At 47.0% G+C, this 21,775-nt stretch overlaps 1 protein-coding gene across 2 annotated transcripts in view; it reads left to right on the forward strand.

Moving 5' to 3' along the window:
* The window catches only part of CS (citrate synthase), a 78,626-nt gene that overhangs the window by 6,276 nt on the left and 50,575 nt on the right, over positions 1 to 21,775 (forward strand). For both annotated transcript variants that reach the window (XM_068100425.2, XM_078769525.1), the window contains exons 2-3: positions 19,338 to 19,388; positions 19,555 to 19,662. In XM_068100425.2, coding sequence (XP_067956526.2) covers positions 19,338 to 19,388; positions 19,555 to 19,662 — 159 coding nt within the window. The remainder of the gene's footprint in view (positions 1 to 19,337; positions 19,389 to 19,554; positions 19,663 to 21,775) is intronic.

The following is a 21,775-nucleotide window of genomic DNA, read 5'->3' on the forward strand; positions in this document are numbered from 1 at the left end:
ATGATATTTCATTTCCTGGATGAGTTGGTAAGGTGACATGAACAAGCCGATTAGATTTCAGTTCAGATCCAAATCCAGATCCGGCCTTTCAATGAGATGCAAAACGTAAACTGTTCAGCCTGGCGGAGGTATGCGCTCTACTGAGTGCCGTTCTAGTTTTTTTTATTTTTTGGTTCATTGAAAGCTGAAGAGAGATGAACCACAGATAAATTTAAACTCTTGGGAATCCTCATTTTGGCCGTACACTACTGCCACCACTTTAATACTACTACCACCACTTTAATACTACTACCACCACTTTAAAACTACTACTACTACTACTACTACTACTACTACTATGATGACCATTCCTTTTTGCACCGTGACGATGCATATGGCTGCCGAAGCAGTTTCCTTGGCTATTGGGCACAATCCTGGACGGGTTACCTTTCTGACGCACGATACCCGAATGGCTCATTAATTCCCAGCAAGCTGGTACTCAATTTGCCGACCTCGAAAGGATGACAGGCTGAGTCAATACCCCTGGCGTTGATTCAACGATCAACCGGGAGTCAAACTCAGGATCCTCGGATCCCAAGCTGGCACCCTAACCGCTCAGCCAACACCAGAGCTCTATTATGACTACTATAGCCCCTATTTCCCCACCTTGGGGTCTACCAGGGAAAGTTTTGGCCAGTCATTCCTGAACTAGCTGGCCAGGTCATGGTCATTTGAGAGGTCATTTGAGAGGAACTTGGAATTTGTCTAGCATGCCAGCTCGCTTACCCTTCATGGAAGACATTATGGGGTTAAACTAGTGCTAGGAGATGGGACACGCACATTGGTGTCTATCATAGGGGCATTTTGTGATGTATAAATCTGAGTTTTTAGTGGGATCTGAAATCGGACCCAGACTTAATGGCTTAAGGGTACATGTGCTTATCTCTGCCTCATCCAGTCAGACAGAAAACGGAATGGTAAGCATCAGTTTCTAAGTCTTGGGTAACAAGTTGATACAGATCTTAATTTTACTTATCTTTACAAAAAGGTTATTCTGTTGTTAAAAGATCAATGGAAGCAACTTGGAACCTCCCACAATGAAGCTGAATCTATGGGCCTATCACTTTGCCATCACAAGCAAGTTTGTGGTTTCTGTCTTCCACCGCCTCCTTTCTGGTCTTGCACCCGCTGCACTTTCTGTGTTTCCCCACAGGAGGTGGGCTGGGTAATCAATCCTGTCCTGTCCTGTCCTGTCCTGTCTCTATCTGTCCATCGTGCTATCTCCTCCTAAACAGTTGTGCTGGAATTCACTAAACTTCGTGGTTATGATAACCACATGGCAAGAAGGTGTGAGAACAGCATCCTGTTTGGCCCAACCCCTTGGGGGCGAAGGGCATGGTCAAAAGGTCAAATTCCAAAAATTGCAATTACACGCACATTTTAAAAACATTTTTTTGAAATGAAACTTTATGCATGCAATCAACTTTTGTGGATGCATATAAAATGTAACGATGTTTTTTTTGGGGGGGGGGGGGGGGTGGGGTTTGGGGGGTATTTGACTCCAGGTTCATGCGTCAGGGGTTGGAGACTTGAGGTCACCGGGTTCAAAACAAGAGAACTCGATTCCTGGTGGAACTGTCGGTTCTTTCTCTGAAATAACCTCATATGGTGGGTCCCGGTGTCCGTCCATTCATACGTATGTCCATTAACATTTGATGAAAACATCTGGTCACAAACTACCTTACTGTTATGGACCAAAGTTGGCCCGATGCATCACGACAGCAAGGTCTCATGGAGTTGTGCTCCCCATCCAGATGTGCTCTTTATATGCGGGGGAAAAAGGGTGGTTTTGCCCAAAATATTTCTTTCATTCAAAAATCTTCTCAGAACACGACACGTGTGAACACGACACACCAGACAGATCCAGACCAAACACGACACGAGGCATCGGGACCATGCCCGAACCTTAAGTTGTGCTCCTCATGACCGCGCCTCCCCAGGAAAGTGGGCCATGGGCCCCTACTCAAATCGCTCATTTTTACTAAAACATCTCTAACTGCCCGAGCGATACGGACCAAATTTGGTACAATGCATCAGGACACTAAGGTCTCATGGAGTTGTCCTCCCCATCCAGATCCGCCCATTTAAAGGGGTGGGGGGAAGGGGGTTTCACCTCAAATTCAGATCATTTATTTTAAAATCTTCTCATAAACCATCCGGGGAAATATCTGTCAGTCCCCCAAGTGGCTATTTTCTGTTCATAAACTCACTTCTTTGGCAGAATGCTGAAACCCTTGTCTCTCAGTTCTGCAAATTAAAGCAGTTCAACAAACTCTAAACTATATAATTTAGTCTATTTTTTTCAAGCTGTACAAACATACTGTGCAAAGACAGCTCAGCTATACATAGCTAAAGTTATTGCAAAATTGGAAGTCACAAAAACGATTATTTATAAATATCGTTCAAATGTATATTTTCTCTGCGAAACTTCCCTCCTCCCCACTCCTCCACCTCCCCCCCTCATCTATTTAGCCAGTCCTTGTAGCTTTGGCTGCATATACACAGTTTTTATTTAGGTTGACGTCATCTTTACTTTGACATTGCTGATCGTCCTTGTTGGTACCAGGACAACTTTCCTCTGACATTTGTGTCAGAAACCATGACCACATCGTCAACTCAAACATTGTCTCTCGTTCTCTCTCACCCTCCTCGTTCTCTCTCTCGACCCCCTTTGTTCTCTCTCTCTCTCTCTCTCTCTCTCTCTCTCCCTCGTTCTCACTCTCTCTCTCTTCCTCGTTCTCTCTCTCTCTCCCTCTCGCCCCCTCATTCTCTCTCCCTCTCGCCCCCTCATTCTCTCTCCCTCTCGCCCCCCTCGTTCTCTCTCTCGCCCCCTTCTCGTTCCCTCTCTCTCGCCCCTCCTCATTCTCTCTCTCTCTCACCCCACCCTCGTTCTCTCTCTCTCTCGCCCCACCCTCCTTCTCTCTCTCTCTCGCCCCACCCTCCTTCTCTCTCTCTCTCGCCCCACCCTCCTTCTCTCTCTCTCTCGCCCCACCCTCGTCTCTCTCTCTCTCTCTCTCTCTCTCTCGCCCCACCCTCGTTCTCTCTCTCTCTCTCTCGCCCCCCTCGTTCTCTCTCTCGCCCCCTTCTCGTTCCCTCTCTCTCGCCCCTCCTCATTCTCTCTCTCTCTCACCCCACCCTCGTTCTCTCTCTCTCTCGCCCCACCCTCCTTCTCTCTCTCTCTCGCCCCACCCTCCTTCTCTCTCTCTCTCGCCCCACCCTCGTTCTCTCTCTCTCTCTCTCTCTCTCTCTCGCCCCACCCTCGTTCTCTCTCTCTCTCTCGCCCCACCCTCGTTCTCTCTCTCTCTCTCTCGCCCCACCCTCGTTCTCTCTCTCGCCCCTCGTTCTCTTTCTCTCTCTCGCCTCCTCGTTCTCTTTCTCTCTCTCGCCCCTCGTTCTCTTTCTCTCTCTCGCCCCTCGTTCTCTTTCTCTCTCTCGCCCCTCGTTCTCTTTCTCTCTCTCGCCCCCCTCGTTCTCTCTCTCTCTCGCCCCCCTCGTTCTCTCTCTCTCTCGCCCCCCCCGTCCTCTCTCTCTCTCTCTCGCCCCTCGTTCTCTCTCTCGCCCCTCGTTCTCTCTCTCTCTCTCTCATGCCCTCGTTCTCTCTCTTGCCTCCTCGTTCTCTCTCGCCATCCTCGCTCTCTCTCTCGCCACCCTCGCTCTCTCTCTCGCCACCCTCGCTCTCTCTCTCGCCACCCTCGCTCTCTCTCTCGCCACCCTCGCTCTCTCTCTCGCCACCCTCGCTCTCTCTCTCGCCACCCTCGCTCTCTCTCTCGCCACCCGCGCTCTCTCTCGCCATCCTCGCTCTCTCTCTCGCCACCCTCGCTCTCTCTCTCGCCACCCTCGCTCTCTCTCTCGCCACCCTCGCTCTCTCTCTCGCCACCCTCGCTCTCTCTCTCGCCACCCTCGCTCTCTCTCTCGCCACCCTCGCTCTCTCTCTCGCCACCCTCGCTCTCTCTCTCGCCACCCTCGCTCTCTCTCTCGCCACCCTCGCTCGCTCTCTCTCGCCACCCTCGCTCGCTCTCTCTCGCCACCCTCGCTCTCTCTCTCGCCACCCTCGCTCTCTCTCTCGCCACCCGCGCTCTCTCTCGCCACCCTCGCTCTCTCTCGCCCCCCTCGTTCTCTCTCTCTCTCGCCCCTCGTTCTCTCATGCCCTCGTTCTCTCTCTTGCCTCCTCGTTCTCTCTCTCTCCCCCTCGTTCTCTCTCTTGCCTCCTCGTTCTCTCTCGCCACCCTCGCTCTCTCTCTCGCCACCCTCGCTCTCTCTCTCGCCACCCTCGCTCTCTCTCTCGCCACCCTCGCTCTCTCTCTCGCCACCCTCGCTCTCTCTCTCGCCACCCTCGCTCTCTCTCTCGCCACCCGCGCTCTCTCTCGCCGCGCTCTCTCTCGCCGCGCTCTCTCTCGCCACCCTCGCGCGCGCTCTCTCTCTCTCTCACCCCCCTCGCGCTCTCTCTCTCTCTCGCCACCCTCGTTCTCTCTCTCTCGCCCCCCGCTCTCTCTCTCGCCCCCTCTCTCTCTTGCCCCTCGTTCTCTCTCTTACCCCTCGCTCTCTCTCTCTCTCTTACCCCTCTCTCTCTCTCGCTCTCGCCCTCCTCATTCTCTATCTCTATCTCTATCTCTTCAGCAAAAGGCGCATCTCAACTTGATGGATTTGACAAGTTTGTATACTTTCATGATTCATTACTTCCTTCTCGTCTTTGCTGCCATGGTTTTCACTAATTTGTGTCCATACTGGTACATTAAAAAAAAAAAAAAAAAAAAAAACCACCTTTAGAGGCCATTTTTCCCCGCAAAGCGGGGGTTGGCCTTTTTCGGGAACCGTGGTTGTTGTTTTTCGGTCCCCTTTTTGAAGCAATGTTTTACGGCCGGATGCCCTTCCTGACGCCAACCCTTTTTGCCGCCTTTAACGACAAACAGGGTACATCTGATGTGGTAATCAGTAGAGATATCCGACAGCTATGCAGAAGCAGTGTGTTGGATGCTTTGGCTTGTGGGGCATTGGACCTCTTTCCTCTACCACCAACTGACTCCCTCTTCATCCAAAAAGAGATTAATCTTGAATTCACCTCCTATCAAGACTCGTTAAAGGGTCTTCTGGGCTTCCCTGGTCCAAAAGCTCTCAGCCTTTTGTAACTCCTGTGGTATAAGAGATCCCTTTCTTTCAATTGCTGCATTCTCTTCACGAGATTCTATCCAACATCTAACCCGTAGTTTGTTCACAAATCTCCGTACATAGGCACTAACTCTCCAGCTTTCTCCACCTGATAACGTTTTTTCCAGTTAATTACATTTTGGTCACCTACCACAGACAACCTCACATTGTACTTTGCGTCGCTCTTTCAACTTCTGTGTGGTCAGGCATTTCCTTGTTCTTCGGCCAGTCTTCTGGTGTGCCAAAGAAGTCAGGTCGACACTTCCATCTGCGACTGAGCAGCTGTATAGGTATGCCTTGTCAAACACCATCTGCTGGATTTGGTTTACAGGAAACACCTGGGAGGGATTTTAATTGCTTTAGATCTCTCCAATTCTTGCAGATACACAGCCTACACAGTACAGAATGCGCAGGAAGTATTTGAATGTGTAGAATTAGTGCAGCAGATAAACACAAAAATTGTGCATTTTATGAGAAAAGCATGAAATTTTTAACATAGTTAGTGCATACCATAAGGTTTATTTTCAGATGTGGAGGGAAGTCAGATTTGACCTCTGAGGACCGTGAGAGGTCAAATCCAATATGGCCGCCAGTCCACCGGGTCTAATGCTCAAACATGCTTAATTTTGGAACCAAACTGTAGAAAAACATTTTAGGTGTCATTTCCAACTAAATTGGGGATGCCCATTCATTTGGTGATACTTTTGAGATCGCCAGAACTCAAGGACATGCATTTAGGTCAAGGTCAAAGTCAAATTACGTTAAATATCTATTTTTATGATACTGCAGTTGGAACTGCTATTGGAAAAAGTTCATTTGAACTTTTAAAACTTTATTTTTTCAGGTACAGGGATAGGTACAGAACACCCAAAGACCAGAAATGATGAAAAAAAGTGTTTACACTGCAAGGAATGATGCAATAACCTCTGAAAAAATAACTGTAGTTAACCAAGTATGTCCACCAAAGCTTACATTAAATCAAGTGCAATGATGAAAATTGGTAATGATCAAAATCTAACAGTCTCCAGAACAGAAGCACAGTGCAGTGCACTTGAGTGCAGCTTTGGCACACTTGCAGAATCCAGTGCATCCTTTCTTGCAGCGACAGTGGATCAATTCATGGCACGACTTTGATGCTTCAGGGAGAGTGGTCCAAAGAGGCTGCCACCCAGTTTTCCTTTATCCAGCCCCAGTCAGATGGCTCTGGCATCTCTGGATCCATGACCAATGCCTGGTTCCAACAGTTGGTCTGGTAGCAAGTGTGCTTGATGTGCTGCTTCAGTGCTGCCTGGGTTGGAGGAATGTTCTCTAGACTTCTAGACTTCTGTGTGAAGAGCTGCTTCCTGGCATCATTCACTTCCATGCTCTCACTGGTTCGGTTGTACATCAGCACCACAAATCGCTCTAGCAGTAACATTGATCCTTCACTGACCTCACTTGGCATGCATAGGAGTTCATTGAAAGCATTATTCACCTCTGGGAAAGACTTCCAAGTTTCCCAGGCAGTCTTCTTTCCTCTGCCAGCATTTCGCATTTCGCATTTTTCCTCCAGTTGAAAGAGCTGGTGGGGCTGCCTGGTTTTCATGGGAGAAGAAATTGTCAATGTCTCCATCTCGTGTTTGACAGGAGATGTACAGCCTCGAAAAGAGACCACAGTCACTCTTCAGTGCTGCGAGCTGTGCCTTCTGTTTTGACTTAATCTTGACCGGTGGCCTACTGAACAGTGGCAACTTGTTCTTTGGAAGTGTTTGTGTGATGGGTGTTGTACACTGTTCTAGCCTTTCTGCCACAAACTTGGTGTACTGCTCCTCACCAAGGGTCTCGATCCTTCTCACAGTTTCGGCCACTTGGGTGTCCATGATGTCCCCCGTGTCAATGACTAGTAGGTCTTGGCTGTGTTCTCGAAATGGATTCCCCATCTCTTCCAATACTGTCACAAGTGCCTTAACCTCCTTCAGGAATGCTGCTTGCACTCCAGGTTGCTGGTCGTGGTGATGGTGTCCAGTGTCACCAGCACCATCCTGTTGCTTTATGGCCTGTTCCTCAAACTCTGTAGTGATCCTGGCAATTTCTGGCCCTGCTACCATCCAGCATCTGAGTGCTCTTGGATTGCTAGTCAATCCAATAGCCCCACCAGAACCTTTCACCATTACATTGTTCTGCTCATGGGACTGGTCAAGTGCCATGGCAGAGAACTTGTTGCTGGTTTTGTGCACCACAAAATTTCCAGACTTGAATTCTGCTAGGACATCTGGGTTGTTTTCAGCGAGAGTCGTCATATCACGGATGTGTACGGAAAGCCATCTGGAGTAGTGCGTGTGATCTTGGGCGAACATCCAGGGCATGATCTGTGTCAGGGATTCCACGTACAGCTGGAAGTTACCTTCATCAAGTGACCTGATGTACCGCAGCAAGAGAAGCTCCAATGACAGGGTCTTAAGCCAGTAGTCAAAGTGGACACTGGTCATTGCCCGCTCTATGCACCACTCCTCAAAAGGCAGACTATCTGGGTGCATGGCATCAGTTTCATCGGATGTGCAGTCTTCACTGTAAGCTTGTTGGAGGAGTGTATAAAGGCTTGCAGCTGTGACTTGATGTGCATGGCGGGTCTTGGTGACGTGGCTGGCATGTATGAAGGAATTTGCTGTTCTGGAGCTTGCAATGTCAGCCTGTACCAGGGCGTTTGTCCAGCCACTGTCTTCCAACCAGTCTCCCAGCAATTTCAACGTGGCCATCTCGATGTGTAGACCACCGAACATGATCACAAAGTGATCCTCTCCGTGAGTGGCTGGCCAGGTCCACTGGATCTCTTTAGCAAGGGCATGCAGTGGTTGGTCAGCAGCAAGGACAGGCGTCTGACCAGGGTTCAAGTGCTGAACTGCTGCCTTGACGATGTCCATGGAGTGCCGTATCATTGCCACTGAGTGTGCATTGTCAAGAAACAGAGGAAATAGTGCCTTGATTGCTGCAGGTGGGGTGACAGCTTGGTGTGCGTCAGCGTGGTAGGCAGACCACTATATCCAGCCATCCATTGTAGACATTTCAAGAGCTGTCTCGACTCTGCTGAGCCATGCATACTCATCTTCTGTGGCAGCTGCAGCAGCCAGGAGGTTGGAAGCTCTCACGGGACCTTGTACAGCCGGTGCACTAAAGTCCTTTGTCTTGAAGGCAGCTGGTGGTACAATTGTGTAGGCTGATGGCAGAGGTGTCACTGACTTGTTGGAAGAGCCACCCTGACTAATCAATGTTACACCATGATCAGTTCCGCCATGTGTGTGTGATGGATGCTGCATAAGCGAGATTCCGGTGCCGTGGAAGGAATCTTTGGCTGTTGCAGAACTTGGATTGTGGTCGATGTTGTCCACAGCTCCTGTTGTGAACAGTCCATAACGCAACTTTGGTGGGCAAACTACATCTTCTACACTAAAGCTCTGGCAGACACCATTGGCAATGTCTGATGTGAGTTGCAACAGTCTGTCATAGGAGACACACAATCCCAGATTGAACAGTGTGTCAACCAGCTCTCTACTTCGTGTAACTGCATGGATCTTGAGGGACTGATAGAGTGGGAGTGGAGTTTCTCGGCTGCGGCTGTGACATGCTGAGCTTGATGAATCCACGTTTCGTGCATGCTTCACGCTGTTGAACACCATCAATTGGGAGATTGCTAGGGCAGGTTTTGTGGTGGTTGTGTGGACCAGCTGTGTCTGATGCTTGATGTTTGCCCCATCAAGTATCATGTTGACTAGAGCTAAGATGGATGGTGGCACAGCCTCCTGTTGGCAGTTTGCCTGGAACGACCCATCAAAGGAGCAACTTGAGTCAAAGATCTCTTTGTGCACTACCTGTGCTGCTCGCATTAAGTGCATGGCATCACTGTCATGATAACAGGCCATCTTGAGGGCTGGTCCAATGTCCTTCTCAAAACTTAGAAGTGTGTCTCTTCCCTGTGAATATGCCCTCAGATCAGGAAGCGCAGAAAGCAGCCTGCTTTTCAGTCTGGTAGTGTGAATCCGTTTCCCTACAGTCAGACCAAGCTGCTCCAGTCTGACCTTGTACAGCTGAGCGATGTCTATCGGTTTGAAGACAGGAGCACTGTCTTCATTACTATTCATGTCTTCCAAGAATGCCACTAGCTCAGCAAAGGCTATGCCCTGCAGGCAAGAATCATCTCCATCATTGCCTTTGGGTGCAGCCTGCCTGGCTCTGTTGTACAGTGAACGCAGACAGTCATGATGGTACTTGGCCTCAATGGCAATCGTGTCTCCTGCTGCAAGCTTGGCCAGCAGAGCAGTGTCCTCAACTTCAAGGGCATACCTCTGCACATTTGTGTCAATGTTGTAGGTTGATGCTTTATGTAAGCCTGCAGAACCAGCAGGCTTATTGCAGAAGAAACAAGTAGGCTCTGTGGACTGTGGATGGCTGTGAGCAGATCGCGTGTGCACAGTAGAGGTACTTCGTTGTTGTCCTGTAGTTAATTCTCCCCGACGTTGCTCGTCAAACGCCTTTTTGTTGAATTTTAGCAGACATTTCTTGTGCCACTCAGCCCTGTGTGCCTTCAGAGTGGATTCTATGCCATCTCCGTCATCCAATAGCTCCAGGTTGATGTCCATTGGCATGTGCTGAAGGGTCTGTAACCGGAGAAGGTCTTCTGCCAAGGATGCATAGCCACTACCTATGGGCTGTTTCGTTGATCTGAGCGGACATTGTAAAGATTCGTCTGTTACTACTTGGCAGAGGACGCAAATGTCCCAGTTAGTGCTTGGGGCTGGCTTGGATTGCTTGGATGTAGAGGGCTGGGTAGGGCCCATCAGGATGTGACGCTTTGGCATGGTTGCGACAAAATCACCAAGGCAGGGGAGGGGATTCTGAAACACAAAAAACACAATGTTAACACCAACCACCATACCCCCATTTTACATCGAGGGTATTTACTTAAGTGAGGTGGATAACTACAACAATTGTGCATCTTATGCGAAAAGCAGGACATTTATAACATAGTTAGTGCATACCATTAGGTTTATTTTAAGATATCTGCATACTTGGGATACTTCATTCTTGACCTTATTTTTTGGTCAGTTTTGACCTTGACCTAAATGCATTTCCTTCAATTCTGGCGATCTCAAAAGTATCACCAAATGAATGGCCATCCCCAATTTAGTTGGAAATGATACCTTAAATGTTTTTCTACGCTGTTTGGTTCCAAAATTAAGCGCGTTTGAACATTACCCCTGGGGAACTGGCGGCCATCTTGTATTTGACCTCTCACGGTCCTCGGAGGTAAAATCCAACTTCCCTCCACATCTGAAAATAAACCTTAAATGGTATATACTAACTATGCTAGAAATTTCATGCTTTTCTCAAAAAATGCACAATTTGTTAAAATATGAGAGCTTATCCACTGTACTAAATGTACAAAGCCCAGAGTGGTTTATACAAATAATAAACTTAGTGATGCACAGCAGTTCATTGCCACCATGAGCGAGTTTGAGTACTCTTGTGTCACACCAGTTACTCCTGTTCAGCTAGGAAGGCACGGTGTTCATGTGAGTTGTGTTACGTGGTCCTCCCGGTGACTACCTGGTCTCGGTGACCCCCGGACCGTGAGAGGAACTCCGCCAGAAAGAGTTATTATGTATGCGCTTTCGTAACGCAATCAATATGAATTCCAACCAAGAAAAAACCCCACACCAAGGATCCGGAATAATCAATGATATATTCCCCGAGCAATGAACCATCAACAATCCACAATCAACAATCAATCCCCGAGATGATTAAGATGGCCATCTTACATACGTGTGTCCCCTTTCCCCACTCCCGACCCCTTGGGTACTCACGACCCCTTTGGTCTCTGTCCCTCACAATGTCTCTGGGCCCCTCCTGACCAAGATGATGGTCGGCTTCGCCGCACACGGGCGGTTGAACGAACCCCGGGCGGACGTGCTTCCACCGGGCACGTACCGTACCGGGAACCACGGCTGCAGCGCACACCTCCTGGCCCAGCCAAGCGGGCAAAGCAAGCGCCGCTTGCAACGCGCGCGAGGCCCCAAAGTGCGACCCGTACGCGTCCTTGTAGACGGTGCGGCGAACTGTGCCGGACGCTGGGTCTGTGCACGGCCCCACGGCAACTTGACGTGTCAAAAGGGTAGTTACACGTCCCGGTAACTCCTCTCGCCAGACGGGCTTGGGAACGCAGCTTTTCCACCCTGCTCAATATCGATCCCCACTCTCGTCGGAGCTGGGCGAGGAGGAAGAAGAATCGTCGCTTCTCCCGGACCTCGTGTCTTTTCTTCTTCCGTTTCCGGTCTCCTTTTTCCCAGAAGGGCTCCTGACCCTTTAATCACAACAACCCTTAATCGACTACACATTGATAAGCAAAGACCTGAATAGTAATTCACATACATTCACATAAATATGTAACACTCCCCCCCCCTTCAAGAAAGAAAGTTTGAACCCAGCGAAAACTTTCTTTGCCGGCCAACTTGGATAAACAAACCAGATAACTCACCCCCCCCCCCCCCCCAACTCATCAGTTCCCCCCGGGCACAGTCCTCACTTAAAAATAAAGCAACAAAATTTCACACAATCCCCTAGATTAATTCCCTCTGGACCAAGCGTCAACCACTTCTAGTTTCTCTTGACTGACGGTTAAGAGGTGGTGACCAAAGCCCCCAAATTTAAACCTCTCTATAGCACTTTTTCGGGAGGCCCAGCGGAGTATTCCCTACATGGACGCCTTAAGGAATGTGGAGCTCACGGTTAGTCCGTGTAGGAGCCCCGGCTCGGCGGCTCCCCCGTATATATATAGTGCTTCAACTTCTCCAGACTCCTAACAGTTACGGTGGGACCACTTGTCCCAGCCGTTACCTGACTGGCGGTCTCCTTCTCGGCCAGTGCTCTGACATTCATTTTTTCGGGAGGTGCCGTAACTCTGGGAGCCTCCATAGTAATATCGGCTGCTGCCAACCCCAAAACTACTGCCAGGTTGTCCTCTTCTGTAGACCTCTCGACCCTACGAAATGCCTTCCCTACTGTTATGGTCCGACCCTCCAAATCCTTACCATTCCAATTCTGCTCTGCCTCCCTGGCGTCTCTTGTGCTTGCAAACGTGACAAAGCCGAACCCTCTTGACCGTTGCGTTTCCCTGTCTTTTACCACCCGCACTTCCACCAGCGGCCCATATCTGTTGAAGACAGAGGTCAGAACTTCTTCCTCTGTGTTGAAGTTCAGTCCCCCTACAAATAACTTGGAACTTTTGTCGCCATCCCGAGCTGGTGGGGTGTTATTTTCCCTGCTGTGCTCTTTACCAACCCTCGGGTTACCGTAAATTTGCCCCCCGGCCAAATCATTCCCAATAATCACAGATACTCCCTCTACAGGAAGCGTGGCTTGTAAACCGACGGTGACCGGTCCTGACACCAAATCGGATTCCAAATGGATGACATGAAGTGGGGCACTAACACAGCCACCGATCCCTTGTAACCGAACACTATCGCCCGTTGCGGTACTCTTTGACAATGGCAAAATGCCTTCAAGCATTAAGGATTGATGGGCTCCTGTGTCCCTCAAAACCCTAACCGGTCTTGGGTTAGTCAAGTCTCCCTTGAGTGAGACCAACCCCTCATAAATAAATGGTCGGTAACTCTTCTGTGGGCGATTTCTTACGCTTGCCATCGCATTCGGAGTGGTAATAGTCGGACTCCGCTCTGGGTCTTCCCTTTTCATGCGGTAACAACTGGACATCGTGTCCAGGTTTCTTGCAAAAAGCGCAAGTAGGCCCGGAGGAAAAACTCGTGGTCTGCCTCGGGCCCCCCGAAATATAAGTTTGTCTTGGGCCCGCAGCCCTCTGATTTCGAACAGGTGGGGTATCCACGTTGTCCCCATAATCCTCTCGAGGCCGCCGCCATGTATTGTCGTTCTCCGCACCTGCTGTTCCCCACCTCCCCTGCGGAGATCTAGGCGAGGAGTTAGGTTCGTGGACCCCTATCCGGTGTGTTAAGGCATAATCATCTGCCATGGTGGCTGCGTCCCACAACTTCGGTACTTTCTTTTCCTGCAGGTACACTTTGATGTCCTCGTGGACACACTGTTGAAATTCCTCCACCAGGATCAAGTCACGCAATGTTTCGAAGTCTTTCCCGACTCCTTTTGACTCACACCACCGATCAAACATGTTTTCTTTCACTCTGGCAAACTCCACATGGGTCTCACTCTCCCTCTTCCTGGCATTCCTGAATTTTTGCCGGTAAGCTTCCGGAACCAACTCATAGGCTTTGAGGATGTGCTTCTTCAATACCTCATAATCTGCACATTGGTCCATTGGTAGCGCCGAATAAATCTCTTGAGCTTTTCCCACAAGCACACTTTGTACTAGTATGGTCCAGGCCTCCTCCGGCCAGTTTAACTGTCGAGCCACTTTCTCAAAGTGCGGAAAAAATTTAGCGACTTCCTTTTCACTGAAGGGTGGAACCAGCCTCACATGTCTGCCCACATCCCAGGTGTTCTGGCTAGGTGTCGACCCCGTCAGCAAGGGTGGTACCTCTCCCCGTTCTCTCATTAACTCCAGCTCCTTGAATTTAATTTCTTGCTGAAGCGCCATGTCACGTTCCTTCAATTCCCTTTCCGCTTTTCTCTCCTCTGCTTCGAGTTCCCTTGCAGCTCTCCTCTCCTCTGCTGCTGCTTTCCTTTCCTCTGTTTTCATCCTTTCTAACCTTTCCTGGAGTTCTCGTTCCACTCTCCTTTCTTCTTCTGCTCTTTCCTTTTCTGCTTTCCTTTCTTCTTCTGCTAACCTTTCCTGGAGTTCTCGTTCCACTCTCCTTTCCTCTGCTTGTTTCTCTTCTCTCCTCTCTTCTGCTTTCCTTTCTTCTTCTTTTAACCTTTCCTGGAGTTCTCGTTCCACTCTCCTTTCCTCTGCTTGTTTCTCTTCTCTCCTCTCTTCTGCTTTCCTTTCTTCTTCTTTGATCCGTTCCTGGCTCCGTAATTGCAACTCCAGTTTCCGGAGCTCAACGTCTTCTGGTTCTTCGGGTAGCCACTGCCAGGCTAACTCGTCCCATGTTCCTAATCCCACCATAGACTGTATCACCGTGGTCTGCAACTCTGCCTTCCTCAAATTAGTTTGGACCTCCAAGTTAAAATGTTTGGCCAATTTCAAGAGGTCCGACTTTAGTAACGCTCGGAACTGCCTCACTCGGGGTTACCGCAAAGTTCTGTGCCACAAACGCCATGGTGCCTATCGTTAACACCTGTTAACCTTCACCCAAGATTTTACCCCACTTTCCCCAAAAATTTACCAATTAATACTTAATTAATAAATTTTAATTAATAAAAATATTATTTTATACAATTTTAGATCTGGACGTAGACCCAATTGCGAATCCACAAATCGTAATTTGGACGAGCTCCCAATTCTGTTACGTGGTCCTCCCGGTGACTACCTGGTCTCGGTGACCCCCGGACCGTGAGAGGAACTCCGCCAGAAAGATTTATTATGTATGCGCTTTCGTAACGCAATCAATATGAATTCCAACCAAGAAAAAACCCCACACCAAGGATCCAGAATAATCAATGATATATTCCCCGAGCAATGAACCATCAACAATCCACAATCCACAATCAACAATCAATCCCCGAGATGATTAAGATGGCCATCTTACATACGTGTGTCCCCTTTCCCCACTCCCGACCCCTTGGGTACTCACGACCCCTTTGGTCTCTGTCCCTCACAATGTCTCTGGGCCCCTCCTGACCAAGATGATGGTCGGCTTCGCCGCACACGGGCGGTTGAACGAACCCCGGGCGGACGTGCTTCCACCGGGCACGTACCGTACCGGGAACCACGGCTGCAGCGCACACCTCCTGGCCCAGCCAAGCGGGCAAAGCAAGCGCCGCTTGCAACGCGCGCGAGCCCCCAAAGTGCGACCCGTACACGTCCTTGTAGACGGTGCGGCGAACTGTGCCGGACGCTGGGTCTGTGCACGGCCCCACGGCAACTTGACGTGTCAAAAAGGTAGTTACACGTCCCGGTAACTCCTCTCGCCAGACGGGCTTGGGAACGCAGCTTTTCCACCCTGCTCAATATCGATCCCCACTCTCGTCGGAGCTGGGCGAGGAGGAAGAAGAATCGTCGCTTCTCCCGGACCTCGTGTCTTTTCTTCTTCCGTTTCCGGTCTCCTTTTTCCCAGAAGGGCTCCTGACCCTTTAATCACAACAACCCTTAATCGACTACACATTGATAAGCAAAGACCTGAATAGTAATTCACATAAATATGTAACAGTTGGCATTACCTGAGTGTTGAGTCGAGAATCCATATCACAGCTCTGATATTGGTGGGAAGGATCAATCAATGGTGTTTGTGGAATAGGCCAGGGTGTGAATGATGTGGAGCTGGACAAAAAAAAAGAAAAAAAAAGAACAAGACTGCTCCCTGGTTGTGAAGAATGCCTACCAGAAATGGGCATGCACATCCATGCTTCTGACTATGGTAGTGAGAAAGCTATGTTTGTGGCCATCTAGGATCATTAGTATGCTTCCGATTTGTATTGGTTTATGAACCGAATCTGTCAACCGGTTTACGCGGTGGCGTTTATTGCATGATCAAAATGAACACCAATATGTTTGCAGTGGACGACCCATTAGTTGGTGGTGCCAAAACAATATTAGGTGCATAATATGTTTATTTTATTTGATGTTGAACATTTCATATTGCAATAAAAAACTGGCGTGACTAAAATGCAATAGTGTTCAGAGAATATTTCAGTCATGTACAGAGATGTTCTGCCATTAAATATAAAAATAGATTACCAATGGTCATGCAGCCCACCTAGCTGGTTGTGAAAACGTTGTTTGATGGATCGGTAAAAAAATAAGAGCTGCATTTAGAATACACATTTTAAAAGTCTGGTAGTATTGACATGATGTTCACAATCGTGAAACTCCTTGCTGTCTGAGCCTTAGTTGGTGAGCTATGCCCACTTCTGTTATAAAGATGTTACTTCCTGGTGTTAAAATTATCCCTATTTGACAAGGTGAAACACCAAGGTGCCGATAATGTATATTTTGAGATATTTCCCACTTTCTGTATTATGACCTCACTGGATGGTCATATTGTTTTGGATCATCTTTTCATCAAACGTTGCCATATTCTATCATACAGTCTATCATATATTTTAAGTTTCACATTGATCGGGTGAAGCTGTTTCAGAGAAGATTAATTTTGAAGGTTTTCCTTTGATCCATTATGGCTTCTTTTGATCATCGATCACGCATTTAAAGTTTCACATCAATCAGTTAAGCAGTTTCAAAGAAGGTTTTCCTGCAATCCAAAATGGCTACCAAACGAGATATAAATTCAAGTACTTTTGGGACCTTAAAACCTTACGATGACGTACTTGTAGGTGGTTGGGGAGGACGCCACAAACAAACTTAAGTTTTCAAACAACTTCAGCAACCCTCTTATGGTTGAACTGCCAAAATCAAGACTCTCTATTCACCTTCACTCTTTCATTCCTCTTTTCTCCCGCCTCTGGAACAAACTCCCACATTCTTCAATCCCACTCCTCCCTCCAGGTCTTTAAAACAGCTGTTCACCACCATCTCTTATATTCCCCCATCCAAAACCTTGATCTTTTCTACCCCTGTTAATTCACCCATGATCCACTTTTTTGAAATACCGACATATATCCTGGAAGCCCTAGCAGTCAGTATCCATGTGTTTTATACCTCTCCCACTCCCCACCCCACTTCCTGTGCCTCCTCCCCCCAAGCCATCTCCCGATGTCCCTGCTCTCAAATGTTGTACTTGTGTTCTTCCCTCTCTCCCCATCTTGTCTCCCGCTCCCTTTATCTTATGTTTTATGTGTCAGTTTGTCTTTTTGTGATTAATGTTAACTCTTACGAGAGCCTCGATCTTGTATACAAAAAAAAGAAGTTCTCCTACACCAAAGATCGTTTTCGCCAAGTTTGGTCACAATACCATCAGCAGTTTTGGGAAAGAAGTTGCAAGTGTTTACAGGTGGACGACATGCCATCCCTTAACCTCACCTGAATTCGATTCCGGGGGAGCTAAAAATCGAATTAATATGATCTCTGTTCAGTCTTTTTGATACCGTAACCAAATGCACATGTGCCAAGCGGCAGAACCGCTTTAACCCAGTAATAGCTGGTGTTTATTTGATACAAAATACACATTCTTAATGCATATCTTGGTCATCATCTTCAGCATCATCAGATCTTCTACAAGTCATAATCACAAATTGGTTATTTGTAATAAAACGACCCACAAAGCATAAATATTCACTGTGCTAAACAGCGTTGATGCAGAATGTCAGCAATTTGTACATAAAGCATCACGTTTTTGGTCATAAACTCACTTCTTTGGCAGGATTCGGTAACATCCGACTCAATTCTGTAAATCAAAGCAATTCAGGACTCTAAACTGTATAATTGAGTCAATTTTCCTCAAGCTGCACAAACATGCTCTCTGAAGAAAGCTCAGCTCTTCATAGCTTAAATTATCCTGTTATCAGAATTTCTGAATATGGTCTAAATGTAAATATGTTGTGTGAAACAGTAACATTTTTCAATTGTGGATTTTTTTTTAACTCCTGGCAAAAAATATCCTTCATGATGTACGTAACATTACGTGTGACTTTTGCATTGGCGCTCTGCTGATGTGAAAGCATTGGATTGTTCAACACGTTGGAGCGTAACCCACGTGAAAAGGTCCCAGGCATTGTGTGTGGTTTAGCCCAAGGTAGCTGGGTAACGTTGTCAAAATTATAGTTCTAGGCTTGAAAAGATGGGTTTGGGGGCAGGGGGTTGTGGAATTTGATGTCTTCATCAAATACTGCCCAGAGTGCCAAAACCCATTCCAAGGTATCAAGAATGACATAAATTTACTTTTTGTCTGTTATGATACATTATTGAAATAGCATATACTACCGCAATGCCCCCAATTATTCCCACCGTCTGGGGTCGGACGGGCAGCGTTTTTGTCCAGTGTTTGATCAACCAGCTAGCCATGCCTGGCATTCCACAAGGTGCAGGAATTTGTAATTTGTTTAGGGTGCCGGTGATAAGTCGTCTGCTCTTCGTGAAAGACAACGATCTGTAACATCCAAACGGTGCTAACAGATGGGATGCCCAACTAAACATCCAAAGCAGGGACGGCACTTTTCAATGTCCGAGTGAAGCACTAATCTGAGGGTTTACAGTCTGGTCAGGGATCGGACCCCGGCTAGTCAACAGCTCAATGGTTTGTGCGCTACCTCTCCACCATCCTGTCAGACCTGTGATTTATTTTTCTTGTTGTTTGAATGTGGTGAAATTGTTTGCATTTTTATCATTGAATTGACACTAAATTGTCTTCATATGATGAGGGTAAGTTACAAACTTCAGAATGCCACCTCAAATGCTTGTGATGATTAATTAAGGAAGTTGATGATAGTCAGTCACGGTTTCATTCTTTGAGACTGTGCATTCAAACTCTTCGCCCTTCACCATTTAAGATTTTCTACCTAGATTTCATCTGCTCTGCTACGATTCGTACTGAAGCTGTGTGAAAAATTTCAGCCTCATGTGGCCTTTTTATTGGTCCCCTACTGGTTCACCAGAGGGGACTATAGGTTTGCCCTCTGTGCGTCCGTCCCACCAGTGGTTTTCCAGACATTTTCCCCATGCACTGTAAGGTATTCAAATGAATGTCGGTACATGGCTTTATTATTATAAGGTACAGAACAAGTTTGAGTTTCGTGGCATTTTGCCAATTTTCACGGAGTTTTGCCCTTTTTGGACTTAGAAAATATCACCTTATACATGGGTCAGTTTTCCAGACTTCTTCCCCATACCCTTTAACTTGTTGAACTGAAACTTGGTACATGGCTTTATTATAAGTTGCAGCAACTGCAACTAATTCTGTAGCTTTGCATACCTAAAAAACAATTTGTCCTACTCTATATGGCTCAATTGATGAGTGCTTGGAACAAGAACATTCATTGGGATCAGTCGGGTGCACGTATTGCAAAGCAATTCTCGTTGTTGTTTTTCTCTAGTTACCGTATTATAACCAAACTTTCGTGTTGTGTTTATGCTGACATGCACAGCACTGATATGCAATTTTATTAATCGTTTCTGTTTTGTTACGTTTGTCTTGCAGCATGTAGCTTGTCTAACCATCACCTGCCGAAACTCAAGCTCGTCCCCGTCGGTAGGTCTTTGTGGTTGTGGTTTTGCATTCCTCAGCCCAAGTAAAACTGCTCGGCTCTTCAACCTTCACATGGATAATTCCTGTACTTCTAGCTACCAACAGCCATATTTTCATAAGCATTTTACTCTGTGTTGTTTTAATCTGCCCAATTTCTCATCCTGTGCAGATGCTCAAAGATCTTCTGGCCGACATGATTCCCAAAGAGCAGTCGCGGGTCAAAGCATTTCGTCAGCAATATGGCAGCACTGTCATCGGGGAAGTCACTGTTGACATGGTCAGTTTGACAAACAGCATGGGCCCAGGTTATAGCTAAAGCTGCACTGACATTTCTACCTGCTTTTCCTCGTTTCCTGTCTCTCTTTTTTCTTTTTTCTCCTTTTTTTTCCCCCTTTTTAAATTTATTTATTTATTTATTTATTTTCAAATCACTGTGATGTTTCATGCCCACATTGTTGGAGTTGAAAGTTTAGGTGATGGTTTGAAAATTTTCTGAGCTTAAATTACCCATGAGCTTACTCGTCTTGTGTTCATATCTAGCAGTAGGAAGAGACTCGCTGTTAATAACTCGAGAGAATGGTAGTTACAGAATATTATTGGCATATTGCATGGCTGAGCTTGAACATTACGTGCAAAATATTGCATGGCTGAGCTTGGGGTTTCAGCATCACCTGTTGGTGAACATGAAGGGAAATGTACATTCCTCACCCACGAGCCATTCTGCACGGCAGTCCATTTTACACCTGGATGTCAACTTAAAGATCACAGTGTGAAATGCGTGAGGTCATTGAGGTGGAACACTAGAACAAAGGACATTAAGTATGCCAAGCTGCTTGCCTTTTCCACACCACCTTTTGCTGGATGGTCCTTTTAAGGTTTATAGCTTGTCCAATATGACATGAGAAATGCAATGTTGCTTCTGTACGACTGATCATTCACAGACTTTCACAATCTGTGATGCCGCTTGATATTAACAACCTTCAACAAACTTGATGTATTCCCCAACTATTCTTGCATGTATAAAAGTATAGGTCAAACCTGCAACAAAACTTATCAAACATGTGAACTTCTCTGAAGAGCATTTATTTAGTAGGAAATTGAACTCCTATTCATTTGATTCTAAAAATGCATAAACCCTTGTATTATGGAGTTTGTTATCATAGAAAATGATTGTTCCATGAAACCACTTGGAAAATGCTGTCACATAATCATAGGGGATTGAGAATGGCCACAGGGTGTTTGTGATGGCATAATCCTAGGGGAGTGTCATGTCCCGAAGCCCGTATTAGATCCTCGAGCTGAGTTGACTAAAAAAATAGTAAAGCTAAACAGACACATGTACATGAGATCGCAAAGACTCAGCTGATTACAAAATCTCAAAGATTACTTCAATCTCCAAGCAAAACAAAAGCGAAGCAACAGTGGAGTTGAGCAAATGAAGCGATAACTTTAATTGCTCTTCTGTTATCCTTATCTAATCTACAAGTCCAGTAGCAGGCGTACAACTACCGCAGGCTTGTAGTGTCCTCATGGTAGTAAATGAGCTTGAGCAGAATCTCTTTGAAGAATGATACAGAAAATCGGGAATAAGAGCAAGAGCCAAAGACAGTGGTTGGTATCCAAGAAGATGGAGTGAGCTGTGATGACTCATTCTTTTCAAGTGCTTGTTAGGCCGTGTATTGTGTTCAGTGCAATGTTTACACTTGTGCACCAAGGATATCTGTTGAAATGCTGCTTGCTTGGGTTAATAATCGGAAAGCAGTAGCGCAAGTTAGACGTGTCATTCGGGCCAAAAATCGCTGAAGTCAAGGATTCTGTGATCTACGTAGCCTTAACCTGCATATTTATCATGCCGAGAAAAGATTAATCTTCATTGACATTGAAATTATGTTTGGCATTATTAAACTTACTAATACTTTTTGTCTTGTGCAATGTCTGTGCTTTGTCTCAATTATGACAAGCAAATTCCCTCCACTTGACGACTTGAGTGCAGAACAGTGATATTGATTTTGTTACCTACAATTTATAGTGTTACCTTCACTTTTCTTATTAATCACCGTAAGATCTTATTGAATGATCGTTTTAAGGCCATTTCTCCCCGCTGGAGCGGGGGTTAGCCTTGCGGGCCCCATGACGATCATGGTTCCCTGTTTGAGGCAATGTTTTTATGGCCGGATGCCCTTCCTGACGCCAACCCTTGATCACGCTCTTATGATGCGCAGGGATACGGTGTACCTATTCTAAACCGGGGTACACACCGTGATCATTCATCCCAGCAAGCTGGTACTCAATTTGCCGACCTCGGAAGGATGACAGGCTGAGTCAACCCCCCTGGCGTTAATTCAGCGATCGACCGGGATTCGAACCCAGGATCCTAGGATCCCAAGCCG

The sequence above is a fragment of the Myxine glutinosa genome, chromosome 1 (genome assembly GCF_964187855.1).
Source record: "Myxine glutinosa chromosome 1, kmMyxGlut1.1, whole genome shotgun sequence".
Taxonomy (NCBI): Eukaryota; Metazoa; Chordata; class Myxini; order Myxiniformes; family Myxinidae; genus Myxine; species Myxine glutinosa.